The sequence below is a fragment of the Prinia subflava genome, chromosome 32 (assembly GCF_021018805.1).
Source record: "Prinia subflava isolate CZ2003 ecotype Zambia chromosome 32, Cam_Psub_1.2, whole genome shotgun sequence".
NCBI classification, from domain to species: domain Eukaryota; kingdom Metazoa; phylum Chordata; class Aves; order Passeriformes; family Cisticolidae; genus Prinia; species Prinia subflava.
In genome coordinates this window covers 1,330,998-1,353,094 of record NC_086278.1, presented here as the reverse complement: position 1 = coordinate 1,353,094, position 22,097 = coordinate 1,330,998, and the positions used below count along the sequence as shown (strand labels likewise).

The 22,097-nt window shown below is 65.1% G+C and overlaps 1 protein-coding gene across 1 annotated transcript in view; it reads right to left on the bottom strand.

Moving 5' to 3' along the window:
* Window positions 1-22,029, bottom strand: part of FER1L5 (fer-1 like family member 5) — a 27,909-nt gene extending 5,880 nt beyond the window's left edge. Inside the window, 42 exon segments of the mRNA XM_063420751.1 lie at window positions 170-340; window positions 1,148-1,239; window positions 1,322-1,477; window positions 1,548-1,679; window positions 1,895-2,002; window positions 2,082-2,123; window positions 2,224-2,312; window positions 2,777-2,963; window positions 3,047-3,196; window positions 3,868-3,966; window positions 4,050-4,208; window positions 4,962-5,143; window positions 5,388-5,465; window positions 5,586-5,697; window positions 6,281-6,457; window positions 7,285-7,451; window positions 7,924-8,026; window positions 8,123-8,216; window positions 8,295-8,458; window positions 9,545-9,658; window positions 10,341-10,493; window positions 11,251-11,458; window positions 12,868-12,959; window positions 13,335-13,459; window positions 14,241-14,385; window positions 14,465-14,578; window positions 15,281-15,357; window positions 15,608-15,684; window positions 15,988-16,031; window positions 16,150-16,218; window positions 16,322-16,401; window positions 17,334-17,445; window positions 17,531-17,646; window positions 18,238-18,268; window positions 19,451-19,501; window positions 20,157-20,219; window positions 20,293-20,421; window positions 20,501-20,644; window positions 20,722-20,830; window positions 20,910-21,001; window positions 21,075-21,130; window positions 21,222-22,029. Of these exon segments, the coding sequence (XP_063276821.1) occupies window positions 170-340; window positions 1,148-1,239; window positions 1,322-1,477; window positions 1,548-1,679; window positions 1,895-2,002; window positions 2,082-2,123; window positions 2,224-2,312; window positions 2,777-2,963; window positions 3,047-3,196; window positions 3,868-3,966; window positions 4,050-4,208; window positions 4,962-5,143; window positions 5,388-5,465; window positions 5,586-5,697; window positions 6,281-6,457; window positions 7,285-7,451; window positions 7,924-8,026; window positions 8,123-8,216; window positions 8,295-8,458; window positions 9,545-9,658; window positions 10,341-10,493; window positions 11,251-11,458; window positions 12,868-12,959; window positions 13,335-13,459; window positions 14,241-14,385; window positions 14,465-14,578; window positions 15,281-15,357; window positions 15,608-15,684; window positions 15,988-16,031; window positions 16,150-16,218; window positions 16,322-16,401; window positions 17,334-17,445; window positions 17,531-17,646; window positions 18,238-18,268; window positions 19,451-19,501; window positions 20,157-20,219; window positions 20,293-20,421; window positions 20,501-20,644; window positions 20,722-20,830; window positions 20,910-21,001; window positions 21,075-21,130; window positions 21,222-21,306 (4,748 nt within the window). The 5' untranslated portion in view covers window positions 21,307-22,029.
* Between the last annotated feature and the right edge of the window lie 68 nt (window positions 22,030-22,097).

Below are 22,097 nucleotides of genomic sequence, written 5' to 3'. Positions count from 1 at the left end.
CGTGCCCCCCATGTCCCCTCCCCGTGTCCCCTCCCCGTGTCCCCTCCCTGTGTCCCCTCCCGTGCCCCCCGTGCCCCCCATGTCCCCTCCCCATGTCCCCTCCCCGTGTACCCTGTGCCCCCCATGTCCCCTCCCCGTGTCCCCTCCCCGTGTCCCCCCGGACACACACGTGTGGTACAGGGTGGGCAGCCCGCAGTGGGCGCGGCACTGGGACAGCAGCCGGTCCTCCAGGTCGATGGTGGTGCTGCCAATCTCCGCGTCTGGTGGCACCTTGTCGTGGTCCATGATTGTCACCCGCAGGTCCTTCTCCAGAGGGATGGTGGCCGTCAGCTCGAACATCCTGGTGGCAGGAATGTCATCAGCCCCGGGGCTGGCATGGCAACAGGGGACCCGCGGGGACAGGGACAGCTGGGGGCACAGGGAATGGGGACAGCTGGGGGCACAGGGACATGCCAGCACAGAGAATGGGACAGCTGGGGGCACAGGGAATGGGGACAGCTGGGGGCACAGGGAATGGGGACAGGTGGTGGCACAGGGAATGGGACAGGTGGTGGCACAGGGAATGGGGACAGGTGGTGGCACAGGGACATGCCAGCACAGGGAATAGGACAGCTGGGGGCACAAGGACACAGCAGCAGTGGGAATGGGACAGCTGGTGGCACAGGGAATGGGGACAGCTGGTGACACAGGGACATGCCAGCACTGGGAATGGGACAGCTGATGGCATGGAATGCACCAGGAGAGGGAATGGGACAGCTGGTGGCATGGAATGCACCAGGAGAGGGAATGGGACAGCTGGTGGCACAGGGAATGGGACAGCTGGTGGCACAGGGAATGGCACAGGGATCTGGTGGCACAGGGAATGGCACGGGGATCTGGTGGCACACCAGCGCAGGGAATGGGCACCTGGTGACACCAGGCCAGGCTGGCACAGGGCCACGCTGCCATAAGGAATGAGCCCTCCCAGTACCCCCCTCCTGCCCTGTGCCACACCAGGAGTGACACTGCCACACGCCAGCCATCCACTGTGACACTGCCAGGGGCCACCCACCCTGGAGGTGACACTGCCAAGGCTCACCCAAATGCAGTGACACTGCCGGGGCCACCCACCCCGGGGGTGCCACTGCCAGGGGCCACCCGGCCCTACCTGCCGAACACGGGCTCCAGGGTGTTGGGCACGTACTGGTCCCGCTGTCCCAGCGTCCTCCTGCCCAGCGACACCCGCACGTAGGGATCGCTCTGGGGCACGGAGGGGACACGGGGCTGGCACCGCGGCGCGGAGCCCCCGCCCGGCCCCCCGGGGGTCCCGCGCTGTCCTCACCAGCCCGGTGACATCGCGCGGGGACAGCCCGGAGGCTCGCACCACGTAGACCCGCACCAGGCACTGCTGCGGCTCGCGGGGCGGCAGCCGCTGGAAGCAGCGCGGCGGCGGCGCCGCTCCGGGCTCCTCGGGCTCGGGGTAGATGCGGAAAAGCCCCTGAGAGACCCCTCGGTGCCTCCGGGGGTCCCGCCCCGCTGCCGGGGTCCCATGGGGAGGTCTCACCCACCTTGAAGCTGCCCACGGGCTCGGGGTCCTGCCCGGGCAGGGGGGCCCGCCCCGGTTTGTAGAGGGGGAAGGTCTGGCAGAAATCCTGCAGCCCCTCGAACTCGGGCACCGCCTCCAGCTCGCAGCCGTAGATCTGCGGGGCCGGGCCGGGCCTGGCTCATCCCCGTCCTGGGGCTTCTCCCCAGCCCAGCCCCGGCCCCTTCTTCATCCTCGTCCCTGCCCCCTGTTCACCGACACCGCTGTCCCCTTCCAGCCTCATCCCTGTCCCTGTCCCTGTCCCTGTCCCTGTCCCTGTCCCTGTCCCTGTCCCTGTCCCCACCCTGCTGTGTCTCCCAGGCTCTGCCTCACCTTCACTCTGTCTCTGTTGGTTCCCCATGGAGGTTGGGGGTCCTTGTCCTCCATGGACGCATAGAATTTGCTCCACCAGTCCCTCTCCTCTTCCTCCTCCTCCTCATCCTTGCGGGGAGCAGAAACAGGTGGGGACAGGTGGCCCTGGTGGCCCTGGTGGCCCTGGTGGCCCTGTTCCTGTGCCCACCTCGTCCTCAGCCCCGTTGTTCCTGAGGAAGCTGAGCAGATCCTGTGAGGAGCAAAGGGCTCTTGGGGAAACTGAGGCACGGGGCCAGGCAGTGCCAGCGCCCAGCGGTGCCAGGGCCGGTGCCAGGTGAGCAGGGACTCACCTGAGCCATCCTGGCTGGGGCTGTGGCCAGGAAACGGGAACAGCAACGCTTCCAGAGGCTGGAGGGGCCGGGCTGGGAAAGGAGCTCGTCTGTGGGAGAGAGGGACGGGCAGGGAGGAGGGAGGGGACACCTGGGATGAGCAGGGGACACCTGGGATGGGACAGGGGACACCTGGGATGGACAGGGGACACCTGGGATGAGCAGGGGACACCTGGGATGGGACAGGGGACACCTGGGATGGGGCAGGGGACACCTGGGATGGCACAGGGGACAGATGGGATGGGACAGGGGACACCTGGGATGGGGCAGGGGACAGTTCAGGTGGGCAGGGGACACCTGGGATGAGCAGGGGACAGCCGGGATAGGGCAGGGCACACTTGGGATGGGGAGGGGACACCTGGGATGGGGCAGGGGACACCTGGGATGAGCAGGGGACACCAGGGATAGGGCAGGGGACAGCTGGGATGGAGCAGGGGACAGTTCAGATGGGCAGGGGACACCTGGGATGGGACAGGGGACACCTGGGATGCGGCAGGGGTGGCACAGGCCGTACCTGGCATTGCCACCACCGTGTGAGCGCCGCTCCCAGAGCCCAGGAGCTGCTCCCGGCGGGGCGGGGGACAGCGGTACCGCCCCAGGGCCCTGACGCTGGCCTGGCCCAGCAGCCGCCGCCCCGGGCCCGCGCCGTGCCACAGGCGCAGCCGGAGCGGCGGCACCAAGGGCTCCTCCTCGGGCAGCGCCTGCGGGGACACGGTTGTGTCACCCGCGGTGCCACCCGCGGTGCCACCCCGGGCAGGGGTCCCTCCGTGCCCGCCCCGCGCACCAGGGTGAGCGCCAGGGCGCTGCTGGGGAAGTTGGGGTTGGTGGCGATGTCCCGGAGCGGGGGGGTCCACAGGCTCTGCCCCGCCCACTGCAGCTCCAGCCGCGGCTCCCGCACGGCCCCGCGCAGCCCCCGCAGCCCCCAGGCCAGCACCTGGCGGGACACGCGGCTCCTGTCGCTGTCACAGGCTGCGAGTGCCTGTCCCCATCCGTGTCCCTGTCCCCTTCCCTGTCCCCAGGGTGTCCCCAGGGATTCAGCTCCATCCACAGCCTGTCCCACCCTCAGTGTCCATCTCCAACTTTGTGCCCATCCCACCTTTATCCCTGTCCCCATCCCTGTCCCCATCCCTGTCCCCATCCCTGTCCCCATCCCTGTCCCATCCTTGTCCCTGTCCCATCCCACCTTTATCCTTGTCCCATTCGTGTCCCCTCCATCCTTTCAACCTCCCATCCCTCCACCTTTCCATCTTTCCTGCCATCTCCCCATCCCACCTTTAACCTTGTCCTATCCCTGTTCCCTTTCCTGTCCTCTTTCCTGTCCCATCCCTGTCCCCATCCCAGTCCCCATCCCTGTCCCCATCCCAGTCCCCATCCCTGTCCCCATCCCACCTTTATCCCTGTCCTATCCTTGTCCCCATCCCAGTCCCATCCTTGTCCCCATCCCTGTCCCCATCCCTGTCCCACCTCTGTCCCCATGCCTGTCCCCAGCCAGCCCGGTCTCCATCCCATTCCCTGTGCTCCCCTTGTCCCCACCCCTCTCCCACCACGTTCCCCACACTGTCCCCTCCCCGTCCACGCTGTCCCCTCCCCGGAGGTGGCTCCCACCTCCAGTGTCACCCTCTGCATGCGCGGCCGCAGCTCCGGGGGGAAGCCGAACCCGTCCTTCCCCAGGGGCGGGGGCGCGAGCGGAGCCGGGGACCCGTCCTGCCGCGGGGGGGACACAGCGACAGTGGCACCCCGGCCCTGGGTGTCCCCTGCCACCCCTGCCACCCGTGCCACGCGCTCACCTCGGGCTCCTGCAGGAGCTCGAAGGCCGCCAGCAGCTCCCCGGCCGGGCCCCGCGGCCCCCGCAGGGCGTGAGGCCGCAGCCGCGGCAGCTCCCGCTGCGCCGCGTCCAGCCACACCCGCGGGGTGCACACGCAGCGCCCCAGGAGCGCACCGGGCCCCTGCGAGGCAGCAGAGAGAGGGCGTCCCACCCCCGGGTGTCCCTGTCCCTCCATCCCTGACCCCCATCCCTCCATCGCTGACCCCTCCCTGACCCTCCATCCCTGACCCCCATCCCTCCATCGCTGACCCCCGTCCTTTCATCCCTGTCCCTCCATCGCTGACCCCCGTCCTTTCATCCCTGTCCCTCCATCGCTGACCCCTGTCCCTCCATCCCTGTCCCTCCATCCCTGACCCCCCCATCCTTCCACCCCTGACCCTCCACTCCCTCCATTGCTGACCCCCATCCCTCCATCCCTGACCCCTGTCCTTCCATCCCTGACCCGTCACTGTCCCTCCATCCTGGTCCCTCCATCCCTGCCCCCCATCCTCCCATCCCTCCTGCCAACCCCCCCATCCATGTCCCATCCCTCTGCTCCCATCCCTCCTTCCTTCCCTGCCTTTTCCCCTCCCTCCCTGCATCCCTCCATCCCTCTCACCACCCTTGTCCTCCATCCCTCATCCCTCTCTCCATCCTTCCCCTCCATCCCTCCCTGCATCCCTCCATCCCTCTCTCCACTCCTGCCCTCCATCCCTCCATCCCTCTCACCATCCCTCCCTCCCTCCATCCCCTCCATCCCCTCCATCCCTCCCCTCCATCCTTCTCACCACCCTTGTTCTCCATCCCTCCATCCCTCTCTCCATCCCTCCCCTCCATCCCTCTCCCCCCTGCCCCCCGCTGTCCCCCGGTGTCCCCTGCCCGCTGTGTCCCCTACCTGTCCCCGCTGGTCTCGCACCTCGGCCACCACCGCTGGGGGCTGCTCCCGAACCCCTCGGGGGTCCCCGAACAGCGGCACCCGGGGCAGGAGCAGCGTCTGCTCCCAGCGCGGGTCGGGGTCCCCGCGCACCGCCCGCGTGCGCTGCGAGCGCCACACCAGCGACACGTGCGCGGTGGCATCTGGGGACAACGGCCAAACAGACAAACAAACAAAATAAACCATGCAAACTAAACAAAAAACTAAACACAAAAAAATCCCACAGAAAACAAAAAATGCACCCAACCCCGAGAAAACCCAAAAAAACAAAAAAACAAAACAAAACAAAAATTAAAAAAGCTTAAAAAAGAAAGAAAAAAGAATCCCCAGAAAGTTGACACCGTCAGCGCCCCCGGCTGCCAGCGGGGCGGGCGCCGGGGGTCTCACCAAAGGAGGTCCTGGTGCTGCCGGGCGCCAGATCCAGCGCCTGGAAGATGTAACAGCGGAGCTGGAAGCGGGTGGGCCCTGGGGACGGGAGGGGGGTCAGGGGGGGCTGGGAGCCCCCCTGGTCCCCCCCGGTCCCTCCCGGCCCCTCCCGACCCCTCCCGGTCCCTCCCTGTCCCTCCCGCTGCCCCCCGGGCTCACGTTGGAAGGTGCAGAGGATGAAGGGGGGCTGCTGCGGAAGGGGTGTCGGAGAGGAGCCCTCCGACAGCTGTGGGGCCACAGCTGGATTGTCCCAGGCTGGGTCCTCGGTGTCCTGGGAGAGGACAGGGGTGGGCTGGGGGGACCCTGCTGTCCCCTGGCCCTGCAGCGTCCTGTCCCGTGTGCTGCTGTCCCATTGTGGGACAGTTCCACAGGGCTCCATCCAGACCCCATCCTTCCATCCCTGACCCCTCCATCCTCATCCATCCATCCATCCATCCATCCGTCCGTCCGTCCGTCCGTCCATCCATCCATCCATCCATCCATCCATCCATCCCTCCATCCATCCATCCATCCCTCCATCCATCCTCATCCACCCTCATCCATCCTTATCCATCCATCCATCCATCCATCCATCCATGGATCTCTGTCCCTCCCTCTCCCCACACCTCCATCCCCCATCCCTCACCCACCCCTCTGCCCCAATACCTCCCTCCCCGCCCCTCCCGGTTCCCCCGGTCCCTCCCAGTCCCCCGGGCCCCTCCCGCTCCCCCGGGCCCCTCCCGGTTCCCCCGGTCCCTCCCAGTTCCCCGGGCCCCTCCCGGTCCCCCGGGCCCCTCCCGGTTCCCCCGGTCCCTCCCAGTCCCCGTGGCCCCTCCCGGTCCCCCGGGCCCCTCCCGGTTCCCCGCCGCTCCTACGGGCACTCCCTCGAGCAGGAAGAGCGGCGCCACGGGCGGGGGCTCGGCGGGGACCAGCCTGCGGTGCCAGCGCCGCCGGCGGCACCGGGGCCCCGCCGGCACCTTGGGCTGGAAGGCGCAGCCCCAGAAGCACTCGGGCTGCCAGGCCTCGTCCTCCCACAGCTCCTCAGGGTCCTGCTGTGGGGCACGGGGACAGCGTCACACGGGGACAGCGTCACACGGGGACAGCGTCACACGGAGACAGCGGCCCTGGCCACTCGGGGCTGTCACCCTCATCACTATCACCCCTTTCCCCGTCATCATCCTCCCCATCACCCCCATCCTGCCTCCCCACACTTGTCACCCCCATCCTCATCACCTCCACCCCTGTCATCCCCATCCCGCCATCTCCATCCCTGTCACCTCCATTTCTGTCCCCTCCATCCCTGTCATCTCCATTGCCCAGTTTCTGTCACCCCCGTCCTGCCACACCCTTCCTACCACCCTCATCCCTGTCACCTCCATCCCTGTCACCTCCATCCCCTCAGCCCCACCCTGTCACCTCCACCCCTGTCACCCCATCCCTGTCACCCCATCCCTTGCACCCCATTCCTGTCACCCCCACCCTGCCACCTCCATCCCCTCAGCACCCCCGTCACCTCCATCCCTGTCACCTCCACTCCTGCCACCCCATCCCTGCCACCCCATCCCTGCCACCCCATCCATGTCACCCCATCCCTTGCACCCCATCCCTGCCACCTCCATCCCCTCAGCCCCCCCCGTCACCTCCATCCCTGTCACTTCCACCCTTGTCACCCCATCCCTGTCACTCCATCCCTGCCACCCCATCCCTGCCACCCCATCCATGTCACCCCATCCATGTCACCCCATCCCTGCCACCTCCATCCCCTCAGCCCCCCCCGTCATCTCCATCCCTGTCACCTCCACCCTTGTCACCCCATCCCTGTCACCCCATCCCTGCCACCTCCATCCCCTCAGCCCCATGCCTGTCCCGGGTCTGTCACCAGGGTGTCACTGGGGGTGTCACTCTCCTGCTCCCGTGTCCCGCTGTCGGTGTCGCTGTGCCGGACCCGGAGCCAGCGCCGGCGCCGCAGGGTGTGCCAGGGCTGTCCCCGGCTGTGCCACGCTGCCGGGGGGCTGCCATCCTCCGTGCCCACCCCATACTGCCAGCCTGCACACAGGGGACAGCTCCACCACTGCCACCCTGCCCCTGCCACCCGCTCCCTGCCACCCGCTCCCTTCCACCCCATCCCCTCCATCCCTGTTACCTCCATCCCTTTCATCTGGTCCCTGTCACCCCCACCCCTTCCTGCCACCCCATCCCTGTCACCCCCATTAGTCCACCCTGTCCCTGCCACCCACTCCCTGTCACCCCATTCTCTCCATCCCTGTCACCCCCATCCCTGTCACCCTGTCCCTGTCATCCTTTCCCTATCACCCCATCCCCATCTCTTCCATCCCTGTCACCCAGACCCTGTCACCCCCATCAGTCCGCCCTGTCCCAGTCACCCCCATCCCTGTCACCTCCATCCCTTTCATCTGGTCCCCGTCACCCCCACGCCTTCCTGTCACCCCATCCCTGTCATCCCGTCCCTGTCCCCCCCTGTCCCTGTCACCCCCACCCCGCTGCGCCCCCCACTCACCCTCCTCATCCACGGCCCCCTCCATGTCCACGTGCCAGTCACTGGTGACGCGCCAGCCCTGGGGACACGCCACCTCCTCCTTCGGTGGCACCGCCACTCCCTCCTGCAAACCCAGGCGACAGCTGAGCCTCGACACTCTCGTATCCCCCCCGGTGTCCCCCCAGTGTCCCCCCGGTGTCCCCGCGCTGTCCCCACTCACGGCGGGGCTCCAGTTCCCGCCGGGATCGCGGCTCTGGTTCTCGTACAGCTCCTCCAGCATCGCGCTCACCGCGGGCTCCGGCCGCGGCAGCACCCTGGGGACACCAGGGGACACCTCTGGCGTCACCGAGGTCCCCGCGGGGCCGGGGTGGTGGCTGTCCCCTCCCGCTCACCGCCGCGGCCGCTCCACGCTCCAGGGCCCGTCCCAGCGCCAGCCCTTGGGGGGCCGGGTCTGCTCCGGGGGCGGCGCGGCCCGGCCGGAGCCGTCGGAGAACGCGGGGCGCCCCAAAAGCGTCCGGGGCCCCCATTTCCCCAGCAGCCGCGCCTGGTTCTCGTACTGCGGGGACACAGCGCCTGGCCTTAGGGGACACTGTGGGACGTTGTCCCCTCCCCGTGCTGTCTCCTCCCGCTGTCCCCTGTCCCCTCCCTGTCCTCTCCCTGTCCCCTCCCTTTGTCCCCTGTCCTCTCCTTCTGTCCCCTGTGCCCTCCCGCTGTCCCCTGTCCCCTCCCCGGTGCTGTCCCCTGTCCCACCCCACTGTCCCCTGTCCCCTCCCGATGCTGTCCCCTGTCCCCTGTCCCCCCCACGCTGTCCCCTATCCTCTCCCCGGTGCTGTCCCTTGTCCCCCGTCCCTCTCTGCTGTCTCCTGTCCCCTCCTGGTGCTATCCCCTGTCCCCTCCCTGTCCCCTGTCCCCTGTCCCCTATCCCCTGTCCCTTGTCCCCTATCCCCTGTCCCCTGTCCCCTGTCCCCTATCCCCTGTCCCCTGTCCCCTGTCCCCCCTGTCCCCTGTCCCCTGTCCCCTGTCCCCTGTCCCCTGTCCCCTGTCCCTGTCCCTGTCCCCTGTCCCCTGTCCCCTATCCCCTGTCCCCTGTTCCCTGTCCCCTGTCCCTGTCCCCTGTCCCCTGTCCCCTGTCCCCTGTCCCCTGTCCCTGTCCCTGTCCCCTGTCCCCTGTCCCCTGTTCCCTATCCCCTGTCCCCTGTCCCCTGTCCCCTGTCCCTGTCCCCTGTCCCTGTCCCCTGTCCGCTGTCCCCTGTCCCCTGTCCCCTGTCCCCTGTCCCCTGTCCCCTGTTCCCTGTCCCCTGTCCCTGTCCCCTGTCCCTGTCCCCTGTCCGCTGTCCCCTGTCCCTGTCCCCTGTTCCCTGTCCCCTGTCCCTGTCCCCTGTCCCTGTCCCCTGTCCCTGTCCCCTGTCCGCTGTCCCCTGTCCCTGTCCCCTGTTCCCTGTCCCCTGTCCCTGTCCCCTGTCCCTGTCCCCTGTCCGCTGTCCCCTGTCCCCTGTCCCCTGTTCCCTGTCCCCTGTCCCTGTCCCCTGTCCCTGTCCCCTGTCCGCTGTCCCCTGTCCCTGTCCCCTGTTCCCTGTCCCCTGTCCGCTGTCCCCTGTCCCTGTCCCCTGTCCCTGTCCCCTGTCCCTGTCCCTGTCCCCACCGTCTCGCTGTAGAAGCGCAGGGTCCCCCCGAGCAGCCGGGCCAGGTCCCCGCTCTCGGCCACTCGTCCCAGCCACAGCTGGACCCGCACCTGGGCCTGGATGTCCCCACAGCCCTGCGGCACAAAGTGTCACCGGGGCTGGGGACACGCGGGGGGACAGATGGGGGGCGTGGGGGGAGTGGAGGGGACAGAGGGGGGACATGGGGGGACACCGAGCAGGGACGGAGGGGACATGGAAGGGACAGAGGGGAGATGTGGAGGGGACGTGCTGGGAACTAGGAGAGGACGTGGAGGGGGTGTGGAGAGGACATGGGACAGGGACAGAGGGGACACGGGACAGGGACAGAGGGGGACACAGGACAGGGCTAGAGGGGACATGGGACAGGGACAGAGGGGACACGGGACAGGGACAGAGGGGGACACAGGACAGGGCTAGAGGGGACATGGGACAGGGACAGAGGGGACATGGGACAGGGACAGAGGGGACACAGGACAAGGACAGAGGGGACACAGGACAGGGACAGAGGGGACACAGGACAAGGACAGAGGGGACACAGGACAAGGACAGAGGGGACACGGGACAGGGACAGAGCAGACATGGGACAGGGATAGAGGGGACATTGTACAGGGACATAGAGGGACACAGAGCAGAGAGGAAGGGGGGCATGGAGGGACATGGAGGGTCACAAAGGGGACACAGAGGGACACCAAGAGGACACGGAGGGACACCAAGGGGCTGTGGGGGACACAAAGGGGACACGGAGGGACAGCAAGGGGACAGCAAGGGGACACCCACCAGGAAGAGGGTCAGGATCCTCCCGCAGAGGTGGCCGCAGGCACCGGGGCCGCGCGGGGAGTGCAGGACATCGGTGGCGGGGACACGGGCTGAGGCCACCCGCTGCTGGCCCCGCAGCAGCCACAGCTGCACGTCGGGGACACCGGCCTGGGGCTGCGGGGACACACACGGGGACACAGGGACAGGGGGACACAGGGACAGGGGACACACACGGGGACACGGGGACAGGGGGACACACACAGGGACAGGGGGACACACACGGGGACACGGGGACACGGGGACAGAGAGACATGGGGACAGGGGGACAGCAGGACAAGGGGACACAGGGACAGAGGGACATGGAGACACGGGGACAGAGGGACAGAGGGAGAGAGGGACATGGGGACAAAATCTATAATATCTATAAAATATGATATAATCTACGATCTGTAATCTATAATACAAATTATGTCATGTTATATCACATTATAATATATGTTACAAGAATAATATATGTTAATAATAGATTATTACGTTATGTTCTATGAATTGCATTATACTAATTGCATTACATTATGTTTATGATCTTTATTAGATTAGATTATTATTATTATTTAGAACTAACGGACACGATTTTTTTTGCTAAAAAACGCCCCCACAAGTAAAAAAAGTTCCCCATCCCTGCCCTCGGGGGCCGGAATTCCCGACCCAAGGACACCAAAGCCCGGCCCGGGGGTTCGGTTTGTCCCGGTTTGGGGGTTCGGTTTGTCCCGGTTCGGGGGTTCGGTTTGTCCCGGTTCGGGGTTCGGTTTGTCCCGGCCCGGGGGTTCGGTTTGTCCCGGTTCGGGGGTTCGGTTTGTCCCGGCCCGGGGGTTCGGTTTGTCCCGGTTCGGGGGTTCGGTTTGTCCCGGTTCGGGGGTTCCGGCCGCACCTCCACGGCCAGCGCGGCCGCGCTCCGCAGCCACGCCCGGGCCGCCGCTCCCAGCGCCGCCGCCGCCCCGGGACCGGCCCCGGGACCGGCCCCGGCCGCGCCCCGCAGCCGCCGCAGGAGGAGCCGCAGCAGGAACCGCCGCGCCCCGCGGAGCTGCCGGTCCAGGGCGGTGAGCGCGGGCTGCGCCTCCAGGCAGCGCAGGGCGTCCCTGCGGAGCGGAAAACACCCTGGAGCACCCCGAAATCACCCCGAAACAGCTCTAAATTACCCCGAAACAATTCTAAATCAACCCTAAATCACCCTGGAGCACCCCAAAATCACCCCGAAACACCCTGAAATCACCCCAGCCCGAAATCACCCTGAAACAACTCTAAATCACCCTGAAACAACTCTAAATCACCCTGAAAACACCCCGAAACAACTCTAAATCAACCCTAAATCACCCTGAAATAACTCTAAATCACCCTGAAACACCCTGAAACACCCCGAAATCACCCCAGAACACCCCTAAGTCAACCCTAAATCACCCCAAAACCCCCTCAAAACACCCTGAAATCACCCCAAAACCAACCCCTAAATCACCCCAGAACATCCCTAATTCACCCAACACACCCCAAATCACCCTAGAACACCCCAAAACATTCCTAAATCACACCAAAACATCCCTAAATCAACCCCAGCCCAGGGCGTCCCCGCAGGGCCCCGAAACACGCCTAAATCACCCCAAAACACCCCAAAACACCCCAATATCACACAGGGTCACCCCAAAATCACCCCAAAATCACCCTAGCCCAGGACATCCCTGCAGCATCCCAAAATCACCCCAAAACACTCCAAAACCACACAGGGCCACCCCCAAATCACCCCAGCCCAAGGTGCCCCTGCAGTGCCCCAAAATCACCCCAAAATACACAGGGACACCCCAAAATCAGCACAGCCCAGGAATCACTCCAAAATCCCACTGAGTCACCCCAAAACCACCCCAGGCCAGAGTCTCCCTGGAACACCCCAAAACCCCACAGGATTCCCCAAAAATGAACCTGTTTCACCCCCAGCCGGGGCCTGCCTAAAACACCCCCCCAAAACCCGACAGGGTCACCCCAAAATCCCCACTCTCACCCCGAAAATTCCTCCTTCCCCCCAACAATTCCCCCTTTTTCCTTCAAATGCTCCATTCCCACCCCAAATACCCCACGTCCCCCTCATCCCATTCCCACCCCAAACCGTCCTCCGGAATGTCCCACTGGCCCCCAAAGTGTCCCAAATTCCCCAAACCCCGACTGCCAGCCCCGTTTCCACCCCCGATTCCCCAGCCCCGGCCCCAAACCCCGATTTGGGGATTTGGGATCACTCAAACCCTGATTTTAGGATTTGGGATCACTCAAACCCCGATTTGGGGATTTGGGATCACTCAAACCCCGATTTGGGGATTTGGGATTGCTCAAACCCCGAATTGGGGATTTGGGATCGCTCAAACCCCGATTTGGGGATTTGGGATCGCTCAAACCCTGATTTGGGATCACTCAAACCCTGATTTGGGGATTTGGGATCGCTCAAACCCTGATTTTGGGATTTGGGATCACTCAAACCCCGATTTGAGGATTTGGGATCACTCACGTGCAGTCCTGGGCCAGTTCCTGCAGCAGCCTGGCCCCGATGTCCCCGGCAGTGTCCCCATGGTGGCTCTGCAGCTCAGCCAGGTTCTTCTCCTGGGAACGACCCCAAACCGTTCCCCAATGGATTTGGGATCAATCCCACCCCAAACCGTCCCCAAATGGATTTGGGGTCAAACCCACCCTAAACATTCCTAAAAGGATTTGGGATCAATCCCACCCCAAGCCACTCCCACCTGGATTTGGGATCAATCCCAACCCAAATCATTCCCCAATGGATTTGGGGTTAATCCCACCCTAAAACATTCCTAAAAGGATTTGGGATCAATCCCACCCCAAGCCACTCCCAGGTTTGGGGTCAGTCCCTTCACAGGTTTGGGGTCAGTCCCCTCCTGGGTTTGGGGTCAGTCCCCTCTCGGGTTTGGGGTCCCCTCCCGGGCTTGGGGTCCCCTCCGGGGTTTGGGGTCTCACCAGGCGCTGGCACAGAGCTCGCAGGAGGTTCAGGCTGTCCCAGCGGTGCCCGGCGTCCTCCCACACCGAGGTGACAGCGGCCACCGGTTTGTCCCCAAACCACGGCAGGTAGTAGTAGAGGTTCCCTAAATTCGGGAAATTCGGGAAAATCAGGAAAATCAAAAAAATCGGGAGAACTGGGCTCAGAACAGACTCGGCCGTGCTGGTGAGGGGCAGCTGTGGCTTCCTGGGAGGTGTCATGGGATCATCCAGGATTCCCAAAGTGTCCCCTGCTCCACAGGGTGACATCACTGAGGGTGACACTGCCCAGGATCATCCAAGATCCCCAAAATGTCCCGTGCCCCACAGGTGACACCACCCAGGTGAAAATCCCTGGAGCCATCCAAGATCCCAAAGTGTCCCCTGCTCCACAGGGTGACACCACTGAGGGTGACACTCCCCAGGATCATCCGGGATTCCCAAAGTGTCCCCTGCTCCACAGGATGATGTCACTGAGGGTGACACTCCCCAGGATCATCTGGGATTCCCAAAGTGTCCCCTGCTCCACAGGGTGACACCACTGAGGGTGACACTCCCCAGGATCATCCGGGATTCCCAAAGTGTCCCCTGCTCCACAGGGTGACGTCACTGAGGGTGACACTGCCCAGGATCATCCAAGAGTGCCCAAATGTCCCCTGCTCCACAGGGTGACACCACCCAGGTGCCACCCCAATCCCTGTCCCCAACCCCAAGGCACCTCCCAGTCCCTCACGGACACGGCGACCAATCTCTTTTAATAATTACACCAATTCATAATTCCCCTGGTGCCGCAGTGACCCCTTTCAAAGGATGGGCCCCGAGGGGGTGGTGACAACGTCCCCGAGCCCCCGGTGCCCGCGGCGCTGTCCCCAGACGTCCCCAGCTCACCGTCGAAGGCGGGCAGTGCGTGCGCGGTGGCGGCCGCGGCGCTGCCGATGCCCAGCTCCAGGCGCAGGGGCTCGGCACCGCCTGGCACCATGGTGGCCGAGTAGAACACCCCGCAGAGCCCCAGGCGGCAGCGGGGCAGGCAGCCCTGCGGCCAGGAGAGACCCAAAGGCGCTCAGTGTCCCCTGGGCGCGGGGGTGGCACCGCCCGCAGCCCCGGGTCCCCACCTGCGCCCGCTCGGCGTCCACGGGGGCGACGGCGCCGCGCTGGCGCCCGGGCGGGGACCCCGCGTGGGTGCAGAGCTCCAGCAGCAGCCGGCCCTGATAGACCGGCCCCGAGTCCTGGGAAACGAGGGAGGGCTGGGGGTGTCCCACACTCACCCCAAACGTCCCACTGCCTCCCAGAGTCCTGCCTCAATTCCTCTTTCCCTCAAATGCCCCATTCTCCATTTCCCCCATTCTCCATTTCACCCCATTCTCCATTTCCCCCATTCTCCATTTCCTCCATTCCCCATTTCCCCCATTCCCCATTTCCCCCATTCCCCATTCCCTCATTCTCCATTTCACCCCATTCTCCATTTCCCCCATTCTCCATTTCACCCCATTCTCCATTCCCTCATTCTCCATTTCACCCCATTCTCCATTTCACCCCATTCCCCATTTCACCCCATTCTCTTTCTCCCCCATCCCATTTTCACCTCAAATGTCCCATTGTCTCCTAAAGCCCTGTGTTTGCCCCACCAATTCCCCGTTTTCTCTCAAATGCCCCATTCCCCATTTCCCCCATCCCATTTCACCCCAAATATCCCACTGGCCTTGCAAACATCCCAAATTCCCTTTCCCATTCCCCAAACCATCACTGACGAGTCCAGAACCCCATTTCCCCATACAAACACCCCATTTTCTCCTCCACTGTCCCGCTTTCACCCCAAACATCCCATTGCCCTCAAAACCCCTTCCTTTGCCCCAACAATTCCCCGTTTTCCCCACAAATGCCCCATTCTCTCCCCAAATCCCCCATTTCCCCTAAATCCCTCTCCGTACCCTGGCAGAGTCCGGCCGGGGGCCGTAGAAGGGCAGGAAGCTGGGCCCGAAGGTGGGGGAGCACCCGGGGGTCCCCTCTGCGGGCAGAGAGAACGGGGTTCAGGGTGGGGTGGGGGTTCAGGGTGGGGTGGGGGTTCAGGGTGGGGAGGGGGTTCAGGATGTGGGAGGGGGTTCAGGGTGGGAGGGGGTTCAGGGTGGGGGTTCAGAGTGGGGAGGGGGTTCAGGGTCAGGAGGGGGTTCAGGGTCGGGGTTCAGGGTGGGGAGGGGGTTCAGGGTGGGGAGGGGGTCTGGCTAATGGGGACCCCAAACAGGGGCAACCCCGCTCACCCTCGAGCTCGTCGGGATCCCGGGAGATCTGGGACAGCCTCAGGGTGGCCCTGCCCAGGACTTTGCTCGGGCACGACCTGGCGGGGGCACGGTCAGGGGTGCCCCGAACACAGGGGGGGTTCCCCAAACCCGGGGCTGTAGCCCAAACCCGCGGGGTGTCTCCAAACCCGCGGGGTGTCCCCAAACCTGTGGGGTGTCCCCCAAACCCAGGGCTGTCCCCCAAACCCGCGGGGTGTCCCCAAATCTGTGGGGTGTCCCTCAAACCCGCGGGGTGTCCCCCAAACCCGAGGGGTGTCCCCAAACCCGCGGGCTGTCCCCCAAACCCGCGGGGTGTCCCCAAACCCGTGGGGTGTCCCCAAACCCGGGGTGTCCCCCCTCACCCACGCAGGATTTCCAGCACGATCTCGTCACAGATGGGGGGCAGCTGCAGGGAGGGAACAAGGCCGAGTGTGGGCGTGGGAACGGGGGCGTCCCCGTTTTTGGGGTGCCCCTGTTTGGGGCAGGGGGTGCGGGATGTTTGTGGGGCCGGGGGCGCTCCTCACCCGCAGGGGGAAGAACAGAACCTCGTTCCACTCGGGGCTGGCACCGGGGGACACCCCGCGGGTGCAGAGCTGCGGGGGGACAGCTCTGAGCCCCCGAAAGGATCCGGCACCCCCGGTGCCCTGCCTGGCACCCCAAATTCCCTGCCTGGCACCCCGAATCCCCCATCCTCACCGTCCTGCCCGCAAAGCCGACCCGCACCGACACCTTCGCCGAGCCCGCGGCGCCGCCCAGGCACGGCCGCGCCGGCTCCGCTGCGCGGGGATGGGGAGCAGCCACATCTTGGGGGGTCCCCAAATCCATCCCCGCCCCAAATCAGCCCCGCTTCCCACCCTGCAGAGAGCGGGGGGGCCCCAAATCCACCCTTCATCCCAAATTCCCCGTGTCCTCACCATGTGGTGAGCATGGGGGTTCCCCAAATCTGTCCCCACCCCAATCCCCCGTGTCCTCACCCCAATTCCCCGGTGTCCCCACCCCAGTTCCTCGATGTCCCCAACCCCCAGTGTCCCCAGTCCCTGGTGTCCCCACTCCATTTTCCCGATGTCCCCAATCCCCGGTGTCCCCAGTCCCCGGTATCCCCAACCCTCGGTGTCCCCAATCCCCGGTGTCCCCACCCCCGGTGTCCCCACCCCAATCCCTGGTGTCCCCAGTCCCCGGTATCCCCAATCCCCGATGTCCCCACTCCATTTTCCCGATGTCCTCAACCCCCGATGTCCCCACCCCGCGGTGTCCCCAACCCCCAGTGTCCCCAATCCCCGGTGTCCCCAATCCCCGGTGTCCCCAACCCCAGTGTTCCCACTCCATTTTCCCGATGTCCCCACCCCGCAGTGTCCCCAATCCCCGGTGTCCCCACCCCCGGTGTCCCTACTCCATTTTCCCGGTGTCTCCAATCCCCGGTGTCCCCACCCCCGGTGTCCCCACTCCATTTTCCCGGTGTCCCCCGGTGTCCCCACCCCGCGGTGTCCCCAATCCCCGGTGTCCCCACCCCCGGTGTTCCCACTCCATTTTCCCGATGTCCCCAGCCCGCAGTGTCCCCAATCCCCGGTGTCCCCAATCCCCGATGTCCCCAGCCCGCAGTGTCCCCAATCCCCGGTGTCCCCACCCCCGGTGTTCCCACTCCATTTTCCCGGTGTCCCCACCCCCGGTGTCCCCACTCCATTTTCCCGGTGTCCCCCGGTGTCCCCACCCCTTGGCAGGTCCTGGGCGCGGAACACGCGGATCTGCAGGGCGGTGCCGCAGGGCGCTGCCCGCAGCAGGTTCCCCTCCACGTCCTCGTCCCCCGCGGGCACCTCCTGCTCCTTGGGGGGGTGCGGGGGCTGTGTGACACCACGGGGACCCCCGGGGGGGTTTCGGGGCGCGGGGCAGGGCGGGGCGGGGGCTCACCTGGGCGCGCTCGCCGGCGCGGCGCAGCAGCAGGCTCACCTGCAGCAGGCCCTGGCAGCGGCCGTCGCGGTGCCGCGGGTGCTGCAGGCTCAGCCACTTCCCGCTCAGGCTGCGCCCTGGCGCGGGGGGACACCGCGGTGTCACCTCGCTGCCACCAGAGCCACCGCGGTGCCACCTCAGGGCTCATAAACCCCCCCCAAAACGCACGGTGCTCCCCCAAAATGGAGTTTCACCCCTGGCCGCTGCGGGATTGAAGCATCGTCCAAAATGTGTCACCCCAGTGCCACCCCCGGTGTCACCCCAGGGCCTCCCTGAGACCCACCCAAAATCTGACAGCGTTCCCAAAAAGACCCCTGAGCAGTTTGTGCCTGAAATCTCACAGGGTTGCCCCAAAATCACCGGCTGCAGCCCCGGCCAGGGCCTGCCTAAAACACTCCCCCCAGAATGTGTCACCCCGGTGTCACCAGAGCCACCCCAGGGCAAGCCTAAACCCCCCCACAACACACGGAGTCCCCTCAAAATGAAGTTTCATCCCTGACCAGTGCCTGCCTGAAACATCCCCCAAAACACACAGGGTTGCCCAAAATCACAATTTTAATCACCATTTAAAATCACCCAGACCAGAAACACCCCCCAAAATGTGTCACCCCAAAATGTGTCACCAGTGCCACCCAGTGTCACCCAGTGCCACCCAACCCTCTCCTTGCCTGGCGCAGAGTAGATGGTGCCGATGTCGAGCTGTGGGTACAGCAAAGGGGGTGAGCGTGCTCTGACACCCCATTCCCAGCGCCCCATTCCCAACACACCATTCCCAAAATTCCATTCCTGACACCCCATTCCCAAAACCCAATTCCTGATATCCCACTCCCGACACCCCATTCCCAAAACCCCAGTTCCTGACATCTCATTCCCAATCCCCCCATTCCCAATCCACCATTCCCAATCCCCCATTTCCCATTCCCAATCCCCATTCCCATTCCCCATTCCCAATCCCCATTCCCAATCCCCATTCCCAATCCCCATTGCCAATCCCCATTCCCATTCCCCATTCCCCATTCCCATTCCCCATTCCCAATCCCCATTCCCAATCCCCCTTCCCAATCCCCATTCCCATTCCCCATTCCCAATCCCCATTCCCATTCCCCATTCCCAATCCCCATTCCCAATCCCCCATTCCCCATTCCCAATCCCCCATTCCCAATACCCCATTCCCCATTCCCAATCCATTCCCCATTCCCAATCCCCATTCCCAATCCCCCATTCCCAATCCCCATTCCCAATCCCCCATTCCCAATCCCCATTCCCAATCCCCATTCCCAATCCCCATTCCCAATCCCCCATTTCCCAATCCCCATTCCCAATCCCCATTCCCAATCCCCCATTCCCCATTCCCAATCCCCATTCCCATTCCCCCATTCCCAATCCCCCATTCCCCATTCCCAATCCCCCATTCCCAATCCCCATTCCCATTCCCATTCCCAATCCCCCATTCCCAATCCCCATTCCCAATCCCCATTCCCATTCCCCCATTCCCAATCCCCCATTCCCAATCCCCATTCCCCATTCCCAATCCCCCATTCCCCATTCCCAATCCCCATTCCCAATCCCCCATTCCCAATCCCCCATTCCCCATTCCCAATCCCCCATTCCCCATTCCCAATCCCCCATTCCCAATCCCCCATTCCCAATCCCCCATTCCCCATTCCCAATCCCCCATTCCCAATCCCCCATTCCCATTCCCAATCCCCATTCCCAATCCCCATTCCCAATCCCCATTCCCAATCCCCCATTCCCAATCCCCATTCCCAATCCCCCATTCCCAATCCCCATTCCCAATCCCCCATTCCCAATCCCCCATTCCCATTCCCCATTCCCATTCCCAATCCCCCATTCCCAATCCCCATTCCCTCCCCTCCTCACCTCGAAGACACCGATGACGGGTTTGGTGCAGATGTTTGGTGAACGGAGCACCTGTGACGAGGAAGGGGATATGGCTGTCCCTGTGTCCCTGTCCCTGTGTCCCTGTCCCTGTGTCCCTGTATCCATGTGTCCCTGTCCATGTGTCCGTGCGTCTCTGTGTCTGTGTCTGTGCGTCTGTGTCGCTGTCTCTGTCCCTGTGTCTCTGTGTCCCTGTTCCTGTGTCCCTGTCCCTGTGTCGCTGTCCCTGTCCGTGTCCCTGTGTCCGTGTCCCTGTGTCACTGTGTCCCGTCCCTGTGTCCCCATGTCCCTGTCCCTGTGTCCCTGTCCCTGTGCCCCCGTCCCTGTGTCCCCATGTCCCTGTCCCTGTGTCCCTGTGTCCCTGTCCCTGTCCCTGTGTCCCTGTCCCTGTGCCTGTGTCCCTGCCTCTGTCCCTGTCCCTGTGTCTCTGTCCCTATGTCCCTGTGTCACTGTGCCTGTGTCCCTGTGTCCCCATGTCCCTGTGTCCCTGTCCCTGTGTCCCCATGTCCCTGTCCCTGTGTCCCTGTGTCCCTGTCCCTGTGTCCGTGTCTCTGTCCCCGTCCCTGTGTCTCTGTCCCTATGTCCCTATGTCCCTGTGTCTCTGTCCCTGTGTCACTGTGCCTGTGTCCCTGTGTCCCTGTCCCTGTGCCTGTGTCCCTGTCCCCCCGGTGCTACCGATCCGTCCCACCTGGATCTGGATGGGCTGTGCCACCAGCTGCTCCAGCGTCTGGTGGAAATTCTGGCAGAACACCTAAACACCAGAGAAGGGGCGGTGAGGGGCACTGGGGACAGTGGCCGTGCCCGTGTCCCCTGCGCGGTGCCACCTCATTGAAGTAGGGGTTGTTCCCGCTGCGGCTGCGGGTGTGGAAGTTCCTCCTCCCGATCTGGACCTTCACCACGGGCCTGATGTCCTTGCCCCGCAGCTGGCGGCCCCTGATGACCCTCACCCGCACCTGCGGGGTGGCAGTGACGTGGTGGCAGTGACATGGTGGCAGCCAGGGGCCATCACCCCCGGGTGCCACCGTGCCCCACCTGGAAATCCTCTTTGCTGTCCTCAGGGGCCACCCCCGGTGGCTGCAGTGCCACCTGTGCGTGTGCGGTGGGGACAGTGACAGTGACAGGGACATCCCCGGCCGCGCCGTGCGGGTCGCAGTAGCAGTGGAAGGTGACAGTGCACTGCAAAGGGACAGTGACACGGGGACAGCGCCGCTGGCACCCTGGGGTGCTGTGGGGCGCTGTGGGGTGGGGCTCACCCCCGTGGGCCGCTCCCGGTGGTCCAGCAGCGGGATGTCCCTGACGGCCATCGGCAGGCTGGGGTCGGCCACCAGCTTGTCCAGTGACACCGTGGTGGCACCCAGGTCCCTGTGGGGGTGAGGTCACGGTGAGGGTGACCCCGGCGAGGGGGGTGGCCCCAGGATGTCCCCCCGGGGCTGTCACTCACCCCTGGGGCAGGGGGCACTCCCAGCGCCGCAGGCGCAGGCTCAGCGTGTCCGTGGCACTCAGGGGACACGAGTCCAGCGGCCACACCAGCTCCTGAGGGGTGACACGGGTCAGGGGGTGACCCGATGTCCCTGTGCCACCACGGGTCACCCCGGGGCCACCTCACCTCATTCCAGGTGAGGCTGCGCTCCTCGGGCACCACCCGGGTTCTCCTGGGGACGCCTGTGTGGGGACAAGAGGGGGGTGGCACCTCCGGCTGGGGACCTTGGGGTGCCATGGGGACAGTCCCTGCGGTGTCCCCAGCCCCAGGTACCTCGGAAGCAGACGGACAGCAGGACACCGGGACCGAAGCCGGTTGCCCCGGGAATGCGGACGGCGACCACGTGGCACCGCAGCATGGCCACAGAGCGCTGGCACGGGGGACGGAGCTGTCACCAGGGGCCTGCCACCAGCGGGCCACCCCCGGGGTGCTGCCACTGCCGGTGGCTGCAGGTTTGTCACCAGGGGGTGCCACCATCCCCTGGCGGACGGCACGGCCGTTGAGTCCCCGTGTCCCGCAGCGCCAACGGCGGCAGCGGCTGCCGCGCGGGCCGCCCCGACACCCGGTACCCGCGGGCCCGTGTCCCCGCGGGCCACCCCGACACCCGGTACCCGCGGGCCCGTGGCCCCGCGGGCCACCCCGACACCCGGTACCCGCGGGCCACCCCGACACCCGGTACCCGCGGGCCCGTGTCCCCGCGGGGCGCTCCGGGACCCCCGCGCCCGCGGGAGCGCGCACGGTCCTGCGCGGGGCTGGATCAGCGGGGAGTGTCCCTTCCCAAGGGGACATTCCCTGGTCCCGTCGGACATTCCCCGATCCCCACGGGGACATTCCCCGGTCCCCGCCGGTCCTTTCCCAAGGGGACATTCCCCGGTCCCGTGGGACATTCCCTGATCCCCACGGGGACATTCCCCGATTCCCGCGGGTCCTCTCCCGCGGGGACATTCCCCGATCCCACGAGGACATTCTCCCATCTCCGCGGGTCCCTTCTGCGGGGACATTCCCCGATTCTGTGGGACATTCCCCGATCCTCACGGGTCCCTTCCCACGGACATTCCTTGGTCCCCACGGGGACATTCCCCGGTCCCCGCGGGTCCCTTCCCACGGGGACATTTCCCGCTCCCCGCGGGGACATTCCCCGGTCCCCGC